The 15,233-nt window shown below is 29.6% G+C and overlaps 3 protein-coding genes across 3 annotated transcripts; 1 reads left to right on the forward strand and 2 right to left on the reverse strand.

Moving 5' to 3' along the window:
- Positions 1–590: 590 nt before the first annotated feature.
- On the forward strand, positions 591–1,568 carry HELRODRAFT_170818 (hypothetical protein; the record flags this gene model as incomplete). Its single annotated transcript, XM_009016645.1, has 2 exons — positions 591–802; positions 1,283–1,568. 2 exons carry the CDS (start codon positions 591–593, stop codon positions 1,566–1,568), a joined length of 498 nt encoding a protein of 165 aa, XP_009014893.1.
- A 210-nt stretch (positions 1,569–1,778) lies between these two features.
- Positions 1,779–8,474, reverse strand: HELRODRAFT_170819 (hypothetical protein; the record flags this gene model as incomplete). The annotated part of the gene is made up of 9 exons (XM_009016646.1): positions 1,779–1,817; positions 2,195–2,252; positions 2,467–2,575; positions 2,643–2,879; positions 2,976–3,099; positions 3,175–3,274; positions 4,334–4,533; positions 5,209–5,303; positions 8,435–8,474. The coding sequence occupies 9 exons, from the start codon at positions 8,472–8,474 to the stop codon at positions 1,779–1,781; spliced, it is 1,002 nt and encodes a 333-aa protein (XP_009014894.1).
- A 358-nt stretch (positions 8,475–8,832) lies between these two features.
- HELRODRAFT_76893 (hypothetical protein) lies at positions 8,833–15,103 on the reverse strand (the record flags this gene model as incomplete). The annotated part of the gene is made up of 13 exons (XM_009016647.1): positions 8,833–8,893; positions 9,114–9,239; positions 9,414–9,493; positions 9,729–9,825; positions 10,486–10,583; positions 11,174–11,250; positions 11,741–11,801; positions 13,385–13,450; positions 13,816–13,875; positions 13,953–14,054; positions 14,151–14,297; positions 14,366–14,521; positions 14,915–15,103. 13 exons carry the CDS (start codon positions 15,101–15,103, stop codon positions 8,833–8,835), a joined length of 1,320 nt encoding a protein of 439 aa, XP_009014895.1.
- Between the last annotated feature and the right edge of the window lie 130 nt (positions 15,104–15,233).

Here is a 15,233-nt window from a genome sequence, read left to right on the forward strand (position 1 = left end):
GTTGGTGGTTCACAAAAAATTTTTTTTATTTAAAATACAAAAAGATACTTAACCGTCATACAGCAATATCTATCCTAAAACAGCATCTAGTATCACCTTTTAAAACATTTTGAAATTTTAAATAAAAACAATATTTCGAAATTAGTAAATACACGATCGTAACTTTTGACTTGGGCGATAAAAAATTACCCTCCAATTTCCCTCCGGAAGTAAGCTCCTTGTTCGACCGTCAAAAATGAGCGAAGGCCGTTATATTTATTCTAATTATATGGTTTAATATGCATATATATATATTTTTTATTTATATATTTATATAAAAAATGTAAACCAAAAACAATTAGTTACCAGTAAAATAACGTTAAATTCGTTAAAACATGTGTTTTGAGCAAATGCACCCACTTAAGAATATTGAACTTAAAAGGTGAAGCGAATTAAAGTGATCGTTGATGACTTGAAGCTGGTGGGAATAGGTTTGTTTTACAGTGAAACTTGATTGACATTTTGTTATCTGTAACAAAATGTTTTTAATTAATCATATGTTATTTAATGTCACATATGAAATTGAAAGTTATTTCAAATTAATCAAGAAAATGGGTTCATTATGGCTGCAAAATCTTGTTGGCTTTCAACTGAGTGAAGATGAAATGAAAGATATTCCATATCCAAAAGTTGAGTTAAACACCCATGTCACGTTCAAGTGCGTTCAAGTGTTTGGAATATTTGGAACAGCCTTGGGGCCTCTTGTTGCCCTGTTAAATCCCAAGAAAAGAAATGTCCAGGCCCTAATAAGCTCAAGTACCAAGTAAATAATATAATTGTTAACTAAAGTCAGAAGTGGAATAATAGTTAATTAATATTTAAGTAAATAGATCTGTATCACCTAATGCTAATTCTAATAACCAATAACCTTATAATATTGAAACTTGCAATAAAGGGACTTGTGTATTATTAATGAAATGGCTTGTGTTTAGTTAGATAAGGCTATCTATATTATAATATATATATATATATGGCATACAAATTTTTAAAAATTTTTATTATAATGTGGCTTTTATATTCATTAGTTTTGTTCATGTAGAAAAGATTGGTAGAATAAAAAACATTAACTTCGAAGTTCAACTTAAATGCAGATTGGATCAATTAGAAAATTAAAAATTATTAATATTATGTAAAGAACAGCTTGTCTGGGATTATATTACTAATACATCTGCTGAAAATATGTTGTATTTCTAAATGACTGAAATACTTTTATTTAATTATAAACTAATTAATTTAAAACAAGGTTTGGCAAATACGGGGTAATACTAGGCTGTTTTTTAGGGCCTGCCATGACATTTGCCAGATTAAATTCTATAAATGCATCTGACGAATCTATATATGATAGATGCTACAGGTTGAGATACAATAGAAATCAGGTAAAAGTTGATAGAGGCTTCGTTTTCGGGGCAACATCAGGTGTGGTTTTATTTCCTTTAATTTTCAAGAAGTGTCCAATTTTCGGAGGTCTAACTGGAATGACCCTTGGAGTTATATCTGCTGTTGTTTACAACGCCAACATTGCCAAATGAATTTTATATACAACAGTTCTGCTTTTGACGTTTTTTTTTTGTCAAAATTAGTTTGCTTCTTTCAAAGATATTCTGTGCTATCAAAATTTAACATTGAAACAAGGCAAATTAATCATGGTTAAATTTGTAAAAGTTTTATGTAACATTTTGCGTTTATAACATTTATTTGTAAAAATATTTTGACAGCTGTAATTGTTTGTAGATGTTTAGTTAACATTGGTGACCTAATGTTAGCGATTTTTTATATTTCTGTGAATTTCCAATATTTAATTTTTTAAAAAGGAAATATCAAAAACTATAAAATGTTACTTATCACTACAATATGATAAATACTAGTAAATAAAATTTAAAAAACTACAAGAAATCTCCTCTGAAATACAAATGTTGTAAATATAAAAATTCAAAACTGTTAATAAGGTGAATTGCATCTACTGGCTTCAATTATCCAATGAAATGCATTTTCCAACCCAAGCATTCCTTCTATTATGCAGTGGTGAACCTTAATTTTAAAAATTTATCTCGTAAATCAAGCTCCAACATAGCGTAAAATAACTTCTATGAAATGACAAAATATAATTTATTTTGTAAAAATCTTGTTCAAATAACTGCATTGGAAAGTTACTAACTTGCCACGGTCGCGTGAGTTTTGAGAGTTGCAATAACCTGATGACATCAATACTAGATCTGCAACATATCAATCAACAAATCAAATTTTGTAAAACATCATTTTGAACATTCAAAAACGGATATTTTTTGTTTAAAAAAAACTTTTTTTTGATCGTTTAAGCTTGAAAAACAAAAATATACAAGCAGAAAGGTTAAGTAAAAAAACTAAACTATGTAAATTGTAATAAAGCTTGATTCGATGTAAAACTATTCAAAAATGATTTTGAATTACCTGTGCTGAATATTTCCAGCTTTGGAGCACAAAAGAACAAGGAGAGGCATCTGTGACGGGATGAGGATTTCGTTTGAGAGAGCTAATAATTCCGGCAGACCACATAATACTGCAATTTTTGCGTAATATTTTTGTATGTTAATGAATTCCTTTTATTGTTAACTTCATCGACTTACGATCTTCATCTGTGCAGTGGGCATCAACGACGTAAATCAACCCATCAAGTGTTTTGCACAAATCTTTAATAGCTTTTTGCAGTTTCGTTTGTTCTTGATTGGCGAACAATCTGTTTTGCAATGCCCTCTCCGTGGCTGATCTGGTTTCTCGCTCATTTTGGTTTGTTGTGTAAAGTGTTATGAGGTCGAACTCCAGAGAGTATGGGTTCAAATTTAATCTTATGCCTCCACCTACTCCTGTTGTTCAAAGAAGTTTTAACATATTTAAAAAAATTTTAGCCAGTTTTCACGCATAAGATATTAATTTTGTATAAATTTATTACGTGAACCGACCTTCAAATCTTCCGGGAAATAAAGAAATAAATTCAAATAGGTTTGTTCTATCTTGAAGTAAGTTTCGGACTAATTTGGTACCTTTTGACTCAAGTCCAGGACCAAACATGGCTAGCTTTGGTACCTTTATCAAATTCGCAAAGGTTAATTATAGGATGACTTAAATTTTTTTTATAAACATTGACACGGTAATAACAACTTTTTTGTTTATCATATAGGCCAATGATCTTAGTGCTTTTGTAATCTGATGCATTAGTGGCAACTTTTGTCTTTTCAAAGATGGACAGCAAGACATATATCTGTTGAAAATGAAGAATGAACGAGTAAGCTGACTCTTGATTAAAAAATTAATATCAGCGAATTGAGAATGTTACTTATTTTAACTCAATCTCATTTAGTCCTCGTCAGGGTTGTCTACAGCGGAGAACAGCGCTGCTACATTCATTAAGCAGTAGTGATTTTGGTAAAGTTTAAATGTGGTATCTGCTTCTTTCAGTACGAAACATAAAGTTTTTTGTTTAGAGAGGCGTGATGGTTTAATGGTTAAGGTCGGCTGGTGTCGTTTCACAGTAACCGGGTTTGAATGTGACAAAAAGATTCCCGCCTATCACATGTTTCGTGTGTGATGCGTCGTTTAGCACGTATTCATTTACGATGTTTGTGCGCTCTGTTGAATCCTCAGAACTTTGGAAGAGTGTAATTGACCTTTCTTTTTAACCTTTAGAGTATTTAAATCATTTACACAAAAATGTTTTTTGTGAAATTGCGAACATTTTAGAAAATCGATTCGATTTATGACGCACTAACGATGAAACGATTTGATTTATAACGCATTAACAATGGAGCAGAAGATTTCGACCAAAATGGAATAAGAGAGAAATTATTCTACAACACTTAATAGTTCAAAAAAGTAGCGGTACCGGTGGCAACATTGGCGCCATTTTTTTATTCGAGAAGCGATAGCTATAGCTGCGCTACTTTTCACTTGCAGTCGCGGCTCTTCTTTTCATGAGTAGCGTTAACAACCCTGGTTGCTCCACGTATCTTAGTCTATTGAAGGTAATACCACGTTCAGTTTGGAATAAACGAAAATATCAATATCAAATTGTTTGTATATTTGTAAAGGCTTCAAAATCAGTTAAATTTTTGTGGTAGAATATCTTCTAGATTTTATAAAAATTAGGTTTTGTTTTATCACATCATTGCCAACTTGATCACACTTTCATCTCTTAATTGCATTGTAGACAAATATAAATATGAATATTTAAAACTATCATGGAGATATTGATCAGGTTTTCGAGATAACTATTTGTTATGAAATGAATATGAAATATATTTAAGGAGATAAATGTACTAACACTTCTTTGTAGCTCATATTCAACATGGTATCAGGATTAAATGAGTTGCCAAGCACATTCCACTTCTTCACATCTCTACTCAACTTTTTCCTCCAAAGAACTTCGTCTGAACCCAATCTCTCCCACGTTCTACAAACTTCACACACTTTAAGAAGGTTCCAAGAATCCAACATTGAGAAAATGTACAACTGAATTGGTTCCTGCAAAGAAATGACATTAAGTTTGATGTTATCAAAACAATACGAAATAAAGTTGGTCCTCATTTCACTATCAGTTAAAATTTTTTTTTTTTTTTTTTATTATTCTTTAAAAATCAGGATCTGACAGACGCAGAAACTGTAACAACATGCAAGGCAGTGAAACAAAATTAAACAAATAAGTGAGAAAATAAATACAAAAAGTGAGGAAGAGAAATGATAAAACATGAAAATAAAATATGTTAGAATAAAATAAATAATAATAAGACAAATAAAAGAAAAGTAATTAATGATGGAATATAAATGAAGTAACGGCAAATTGATAGACTAGATGATGACTTAGTGGGTTAGTGAGGTGATCGATAGATAAAGGCTAGGCCTGTGTGTGAAAAAGTTTAATGATTATTAATATATTTGGTGACTTATTAATAGACTAAATGATGACTTAGTGAGTTAGTGAGGTGATCAATAAGTAAAAACTAGTTCAGTAATGATGAAGTTTTCTTAAGTTCTTAATTTAACATTGTGTGATCTGCTAAACTAAACTGTTAAAGTTAAATTAAATGAATCTTTTGTCAGTTTTTTGTTGGAACAAAAACTTTAATAAAAAATATATAAGTTGATCAAGAGATTTATTGGAATAAATTTAAAAATTAATTTATGGAAGCTTTTACTCACAGGTAAAGAATCAAATGAGCATTGGGATGTTTTGTTGTGCCATATGTCAATTCTTTTTGAGAGGTATTCATGATTGGATGGTTCAACTAAGAATGCTGAGTTAATAAAAATAACTTACTTTTAACTTATTAATAATGTAACAAAAATTAAATGTTTTTGAAATTATTATATGCAATTTAATTGTCATATTGATATAAATTAATATATTTAATGCAGTAATTTATGAAATCTACAGAATTTCTAGCGTTGGACAGATTTCATAAATTACTGTATTAATTATGGACTTTTACTAGCATTCAATAAATATATTTATATACCTAATTATATCATTCAAATAAAAACATATCAATTTGATTAAATAAGGAAAAGATAATGTAACAATTAACAAAAGTTGACTTACAAGAATTCTGAATTATAAATACGTTATCAGAATTAGGTGATTCAATGTTATTATATAACATGTTGGCTTCAAATCAAATCAATTGAACTATTATTAAAATTAAATTAAGAACTTCTATGATTATTTTATTATTGTTATTTATTTGCAGTTGAATTAGAAATCGTTTTATTTTATAAGTTATTATTATTATTAATATAAATTATAAATATATTATCAATATCTTGGACTTGAACAGTTAGTTCTTGAGTTTTGCGGTGCAATACAAAAAAAAATTAAATTACCGTTACACTTATGTTGTGTGTGCAGTACAACATTAGAATATTAGATTTACATTTAACATTTGATTTGAAGTTCATTTATAAAATAATAATAAACAAGTAACATCGGCTCATGTAAATGAATGAATACTAATGGATAAATCGGAATCTATCAATGTATCAAATATATATATATATATATATATATATATATATATATATATATATATATATATATATATATACTATGTTACTTTACTTACATCGTGCAATGTTTACAAACGTCAACCTGTCTTAATCAATCTCGTACACGTAACTTCGCCCAATACGAACAACACTGTTCGACTAAACATCCCATGTTAAGTAAGCCTAATCCTCTGCTTTTCAGCTCTATTGCTGCTGTATTTCATTTATACGAACCACTCATCTTTTTCATTTAAATTTTTATTAATAATTTTTATTTAAATGCCACAGGTTATGTTGATATATTTCGTAATGTTTTTGCGTTCATAACTATATTTCGCAAAAAAATCCAATAGCGGACAACAAACATTTTATTGGATATGAAATGATGGTCAGAAATATCAAATAAAAAAATGTAATAGAATAAAAATTGAATGTACCAGTTTACGAAATTAATAAAATTACTGTTGTATGCCTCGTACATACTAATCAATCCAACCTAAAAATCTGAATATATAGATGCGTTAACTTGAAAAATAACACAAAAATGAATAATATCTCGGTTAAAAGATTTAAGAAAAACTGAAAAGCTGATTAAAAAAACTTAAGCGTTGTAGCAAACTGAGATAGATATTTTAAAACAATAACTATAAAGAAAACATAATTTCTTCATTCCATCAACAAATATAAATAATAAATACATGGAAGCGTCAAATCGCAAAAAAGGGAATGCAAAATTTATCCATTAACACTTTCTAAATTGAACTAACAATTATATCGTTTGCAAAATATATTGATGAGAAAATAGATAGGATGAATCAGTTGAATCAAAATGGATTATTATATATCAGTATCCATTTCAATCTTTTGTTTAAATCGCCAGCGTTCTTACTAAATATAAGTATCGGAATTAATCGATTTGTATAAAGTGAAGAATATGTCATTTATTTAACAATGTTATCAGATTTAAAATTAAACAATACAGAAGCATAGATAACACAGGGATTAAACGACTGAAAATATTGAAATTTTGAAAAAAAAACGCACTATATATGTAATGGAAAATGTTTGCCAGCATATCAAAATCCACAAAACGTGACGAAAATCAATAACTTCATCAAACATTCATATAGAATGACTCAATTGATATTACATTGATATCGTAACATGAAATTCAAACATAAAAAAATATGATAATTTCCAAAGTAAATGAAAAAAATGATGTATCCCCTATTGATCCCTCTAAACAGCTAACTAAACAAAAACATTGTGGTCGTCTAACATGAACGCAAACGTTCACAAATATACTTACAATTATATGTATATTAATATATATATATAGAAATATATATACTTCTATAACCATAATTTGATTTTATTAGTAATAAAAAAGTTGATGCTAAAAACAAAACAAAAAAGTAGAAAAAAGTCAGTTTTAGTTCAAACAAGTATTCATTCTTAATATCCAGTTTTAGTTCATACAAGTATTCATTCTTAATTAACAAAACGGACACAACGTTCAATCGAGCCAGACTACACATACTGACTCTTAAACAAATACTGCGGCCTAATGGAAAAAACATCAAGTCCAATCTATATAAATAATAAACACCGGGATACACACACCTACCTCTTCTTCAGCAAATAATAACATTTTCGCCCAATTCAACCATCACCGAGTGTCGACGCACCTCTCTTACTAATGAGTTATGTATAATTTTAAATTTCTTACCACTAACATTCGAGTTCGACGTGCATCCAGTCTAAACATAATTATGAGATACGAGTTTGTTAACCACGATGAAAAATAGTAATAAAATTAAATTTTGTTGAGTAGCAGGTTATCTTCAGCGTACCAGACCAATCACCAGAAGATGAGTGGGTCATCTCAGACTAGCTGTAGCAGACTAGAAATTGATGGGGATTTTTGTTGAGAAAATGAGAATGTTACTCGAGATGTTTTGAGCAAACATAAAACATCAATGCTTAGACGAACGATTGAACCAGTGAAACCAAGAAGTTTTTCCGCAAGCGTCAACAAATGAAAACCAAAAGTTAACAAACGCCCAGACTTCATAATACAAAAATGAACATAGATGCAAATATTGAGAGGAACCAGATGTGAGGATCACACGCAGTTAAAAGTTTTGATGCGCACACACGGACATACGTAAAGATCTTTCTTCTGTGAATGTGGTGACAATTTGGATTCAAAAATTAAACTCAACCATCGCAAACTATAACATATATCAAGATCCTTTTGTAAATGTTGAATGAATAAATTTGAAAAAATTTATTTAACTTGAATATCGCAGCTATAGCTTTCCGTCAACACTTTGGAAGCCTTGCTGATGAAAAAACATAACACAACTGTCTAAGCACAAACCTCGATTAGGTCGGTCACTAACTACATTATACTCAGTCATCTTTCAATCATCAAATGTGTCATTTCAAATAACAAATCTTAAACAGAACTCGAATCATGTAACATACGAACCGATAAAAAAATTAGTTATAAGTTTATATACACACTGGAATTTAATTCAATTTCGTCCTTTAACAAAATAATTAAATAAAGAAACAAATAAATAAATAAAATGTCAATAGACAACACCTTCAAGAAACATACATCACACCATAATACATAATTGGGAAATCAAAATAGGAATAAACAAAATTGATGAACTTAATAATAAAATATTAATTACATTACCAAAATAAAAAGTGAGAACCTTCTAAATAAAAGGAAAAATTAAAAAAGGTAGAACATAATAAAATGGGGATTCATTTGTAATGGTAAGATTGGTAATGGGCATACCATATTTCACCAGAGTGCTTCAATGATCTGAAAATTATTTCGACATTTTATTAATAATTTGTCAGTTTCATAAAAGTTAATCCACAACCATATAAAATAATAATGATAATAGTATACAATATATAACTACATATTTAATAATATTTAATATAATTCTAATAATTAAAAACCGAAAAATGATATAAAATCTGTTAAGGGAAATTTTTCACCACCTAACCAACCAACCATCTTTGAAGCACGAACTAACTTGACGATATCGGAGAAAGCTCCAGCGAGTGTCTTGCACTTGTATTCGATTCCATGCTTCTTGCACAGTGATTGAACGTACGGAGCTATCTTGTACAAGTTATGTCGAGGCATGGTCGGGAAACAACTGCCATCAAAGTTTCGTATCGATTTGATCAGTCATTGAATACATAATAATAAATTTATCTTAATAAAGATTTATTTGCATTTTATCCATCGAAATTGATCAAACTCTCAAATTTATTGTGGGATCATAACAATACAAGAGAAGGAACGAGGAAGAGCAATAAAATGCACAAACTGATGTTCGATCTGGAAGTTCAGGTGCCCAGTGAACCAATCATTGAAATGTGATTTCTCCACATCACATGTGGCGTTCAACTGCAACAAACAAGTTAGAACTTTTCGTTAATGAATAAGCAATTGTTGTTATTAGATTCACCATGAAAAACAATCAACTTATTTCTGATGTGTCAGCCATTAAATGATAGCAACAGATACAATATTACAGCATGAATATTACTCATGTTGGATTATCAGAGTTGAACAACTCGGACTGCTAATGAGTGAGTGAATAAATAAATGAATGAATGAAAGAACAAATGAATGAGTGAACCTGGAGAGCCAGCCAGGGCCTCTCCTTATCATCTTCAATGTCCATAGGGATGTGATTCGACTGACTGACCCATACGAACCAGTGGCTTTCAAGACATCTGCAAGAAAAACAATACTTTGAATGATTTAACCGGATTTAACACATTTATTAGAGGAGGATTGAGCTATAATATGATGTAATATTAAGCAATAATTAGAAGGACTGTTGTGTATTACTACATTAATATATTTATACAGTTAATAATAGCAATGAATCGTTTAAGAAACAAAGTTTTCGGTTCTAGGTAGGATTAAAAATAGATTAGTTATAATAATAATGATTAATGATATCTCAAGAGCAACATTTTATATATGTAATAAAGAAACAAATTTTGTTCAGTATAATATGTAAAAAATGTAGACGCTTTTAACGTTAAAGAGATGTTAGCATGGCTATAAACAGTAACAGACCCAGAATGTATTATTATGTAATTAGAACATGGGTCCACATTCGATGGAGGTACTTAATAAAAAGTAATTGAAGTGTTTTATCATGGCCACTCAATAGAAACTCTTCCTGGTCAAATAGTCAGACAGTGGCTTATTTTGATAACAAATATTTCAAATTATCAAATACTTTTTAATCACATTTTACAATTTTATAAAACGAAAAACATCTATTACTTAAAAATTATAATTAAATTAAATACAAAAAATGATTGAACTCAGAATATAGTCCACCATTTTTTAGCAATGAAAATGCAGATATCCATTATTACCTGACCACAAAATAGTACAAGCAGGTGCCCAGAACTCCATAGAATGGGGTGTAGAGGATGAGAACTTTCAAATAAAACGTACACATTATGAAGACGTCCTGTTTGTAAATTCATCATCATACTCATCAAACAACATCATCATTCTCATCAAACAACATCATCATTCTCATCAAACAACATCATCATTCTCATCAAACACCATCCTCATTTATCATCAGTAACATTGTTGAGTCAGCAAGTTATATCTACTGAACTGAGATAGATAAGAGATAATATGCGAATATCATTTTATTTCTCAATGTGAACAGAACATGGAGACAACACAAATTTATTCAATCTAGTTATATAACAGTCATTATTTAACAAAGTCCCAGGATATGAACCCAGGCATTCAAACCAGCTAGTTCACAAAATAGGTTTATTTCAGCACAGGCATACTCAGCAATATTAACAAGGATTGAATGAAACTGTTTAAAAAATAAATTAGCCAATAAATGCTCAAGTGAAGTGTGTTTGAACTTACATAGAGACACTTCCCTTATATTTGCGTATGACTAATTGCACTCATATATTCAACTTGCTAAAATAAAAACGTTCGAAGAAGTTGCATACATTCAAAACTCTCACGACATGTACTATGTATGAGATTATGTTTGTTTATTTATAGAAACATCAAATGTGGACCAACCAGCCAGTTTTTTCTGGAAATGGGATGTTTGAAGACCATCATCTGAAAGAAGACAGGGAACAACAGAGGAGGACCAACTGCATAATGTAAATTCAATCTATCATTTCAAAAAATAATATGCAAACAAATATCTACCAAAACTTTTCATGCAACTTCTGACAAGATTCAGTGAAAAAAGCAATCTTTTGAAATTACATTTTTAAGCCAAGATCATAAATTTTAAGAAAGCAGCCTATATAAAAAATTAAAAAATATGGAAGGAAAGTGAGTAAAAATAACTGAAAACTTTAAAACAAAAATATGATTTATATAGGATTGAGAGCTTCAACAAACAACAATTTATAATCAACAACAACACATGGAAATCTAACAACAAACAATTAAGTTCTTAAATCAATGAAAATGTTGAAAATAGCTTTTAAATAAACAATTAAAAAATAAACGTTCACTCACAACATTTCAAAACCTAAATTTAAAGTTTACTCATTCCATATAAAATTGATAACAACCACAATATCCACAGCAATAACAATATATTAAAAAAATAATGATAAAAGTGTGGCTCACTGAGAAAGAAATATCTATGCTGCCAATTGTATGGCATGATGTTATTTTTGTTCTCTGCAACCTGCAGCATATGGCATTTAAATGATTTCAATGTACTTTAATAACCAATCATATTAAAAATGTAATTCTCAGAAAATGTAGCATCAAAAAAATTTTGTAATAAAATCTTTTCATAAAAGATATATATATATATATATATATATATATATATATATATATATATATATAACGGTCACAATGCAACCATTCACATAAACAACAAAATAAAAAACTTAATAATTTATGATATATCATATATTATAAGAGAAACATAAGACTGAAGGTAATTGATTTGTATGGCAGGCTTTTAATAAGAGAGATTGCATCATGTGTACGTGCGTGTGTGCGTGTGTGGTCTTCATGTAGATTGTGATACAAAAAAAAGTAAAAAACTAGCTAAAATGAATACAATAGAATACATACAACTACATATCAATATATATGTAATGATGCAACCTGTCACAAGGTAGCTCTGTGAGAATTTCCAAAAAATAAGCTTACAATCTTTTTATACTTATTTAGCACCAATCAGATGATTTGAGAAAAATTTTTCAAATATTTTTGTACCACAAATAATATAAATAAACTATTTATAAACGTGGTCTATTTCATAAAAAAAACGGTACAGTACATACTAAAAATATAATAAAAATACTTGCATTATTATTATGACCATTAAATAGCACTATTATAACTAATTTTTTGTAGCTGAAGAAAAGTTCAAATCGACGCATGCACACGAATATAAAAATATAATAACAATAATGATATTCAATATTGATTTGATAAATTCTGAAAAAATATGCACAGCAGAGAGTATGAAGTTTGCTGGTAAAACATGTTTAGTTGAGCCAAGCACACCTGTATTACATTACAGCATGCAAGACTAATATAAAAACGCCTAAGCAAAAGTAGAGAACTAAATGAAGGACATTTTGCAGTCTGCTACTACTACTTCTGGTACCTACAAAAAACAGGCCATAATATATTATTCATAATACATTTCATCTCTCTAGAATGATGATTATTACTGCATGATGGCAACAATTATTCTTTTGAACATCCAGGTATTATATAGGTAGATAGACAGTTGGAGACAAAAGATAAGAAACGATGCCATAAGAAAACAACTTGGAAGACAAAAAACTGTGTATGAAAGTGTCAAGGAAAGAAAGCTGGGTATCTTTGGGCACATCTACAGAATGACAGACGACAGACTGATCAAAAAAGTACTGATGAGAAAGAGGGTCTGGAAGAAAAAAGTTGGAAGATTACAGAGGATCATTGAATGAATGAATGAATAGACATAATAGATGGTCCTAGTGTCTTTCCAACTCATGAAATTTCATTTGTGTACACATGAAATTTTTCAAAACAACGTTTAATTGTGACTAAAATGTAATAATTCATTTGAATAATTTCAGCTTCGCAAATTATTTTTAAAAGTTTTGTACACTTTTATCACCTAGTTGATCTGTAACGATTGTAAATAGGAAGAGAGTGATCAGAGTCATTACATAACAACTACTGAAAAACGAATTGTAATCAATATAATAATAATCACATCAATTTGTGGACAGCCCATGAACAAAAACTGAAACTAACTCTTTTGGGAATTTCTTTTCCAAGCACAAACACTTTTTCTAAACGAACATCTGGATCTTTATTAATCTGAATGAATTTTAGTGTAAATCTGAATGAATTTTGATGCTTATTTGAATAAAGTTGGATGTCAATCTGGATGGATATTGATTTGAATAAACCATGAGATGCAATTGCTGTGGCTTGTTCAAAACATCAGTGAATCATTAACATATTTTTTGAAAAATTAAAAAAAAGTAATATATGCAAATGTAAAATAAACATTCAAGTGATCACTAATGATGTCATTTTGAAAATGTTTAACACAAACATTATGTAATTGATCGGGGGGGGGGGGGGGGAGACATTAATTGCTAGTTGACTATAACAAATCATCCTTCAAATCATCATCCAAAGCTAAATCATACATGTTGTTAGAAGTTGCAAATACTTACAATATTGGGTTTAGAATGATGTTGGTTGTGCAAATGTTGCCACCATGATACTGATGCACCCTGTAGCGATGTTATTATGTTACATTGAAAAAAATATGATCGATGTAAAAAATATGCTTTATCAAAATTTGACCAACTTTTAAAAAGTTCATGACAAATGAGTGAAGGATCTTATTCCACTTGACACTTTTGAACACTGACAAATGACCAAAATCATGTTGACTCCAGCCAGCCTCTGCCTATAAACATAAAAAATGAAATGCCAGCAAACTTCATCAAACATCCGAATATGAAATAAACCAATTAACAAAGATGATTGGCTAATAGAAACGAACCTGCACAATAGTGTAGAAAAGAACAGAGAACATGGTGGGTATCCAGCCAGTTCCAAAGTAATATAGTGTCATGTAAGCCAGGATCTCAAAAAAAATCAAATGTCCCACAATAAGAGAGAAAAAAACTTTGCTTGGCTTGAATAAATCCTAAGATTTAAAAATATTTCAAACATCAGAAACCACAAATAAAACTAAAATTAATATAATTGTAATACCATATCTTCAGCTATCTTTCTCAGTTGTAGAAAATCTTTTTTAATTTCCTCCTCATCCAAATCGGCAGAAGCTTTTGGTACCACATTGCCAATGCATATGGGAGCCATATATTTTGAAACCTTCAACTTGTCCTTATGGAATTCTCTAAAAGCTTCCTACATTCATAAACAGATAAAACATGAAAAACAATAACCTAAGATCCAAATTCTATTATGTGTGATTGTAACTTATTTGTACCCAATGTGGTCTTGCAACATCAAATCAAATTTGATGTTGCAAATCTTACTAAACTATTGCATATGTTTCATGAAGGAAAATATATATCAATGAGTTTCACACTGAAGTATTAATTAATTAATGATCATCAGATACAGACTCAAAAGCTCAACTATATCAAAAATAAGAATTAACCCGCGAAATTCATAATTACAAACAATGTTTGAATGTTTGAATTTTCATAGTCCAGATAAACACACAAGGCTATTGAATAGAGAACATTTTAACGGCCGGAAATGATATAGCATTCAGAAATGACTGAGAAGACTAACAGATGCATCCTGTCCTGCATAATGTCCCATGATGGCAGAACCACCTGGATGTTTTTTGGCCCACTCCGAGACATTATAAACTTTGTCCTCAATAACAATCCATCTATCCGTCCTGGTGTTGTGCTTCTTTATTTCATCCCAAGGTATCTGTCTGTCAATTTCTTCTCCAGATCTCCCTCCACGACCCATACTGAAAGAACAAATATGATTTGATGAAAAAGTAAGAAAAAAATAGCTACATAATTACAGAGCCATGTTAATGAAACCATCAATTTAATTGTTATTTATTGTTTTATTTACTATAACATGAGAAGAATGA

Source organism: Helobdella robusta (assembly GCF_000326865.2).
Source record: "Helobdella robusta unplaced genomic scaffold HELROscaffold_19, whole genome shotgun sequence".
NCBI classification, from domain to species: Eukaryota; Metazoa; Annelida; class Clitellata; order Rhynchobdellida; family Glossiphoniidae; genus Helobdella; species Helobdella robusta.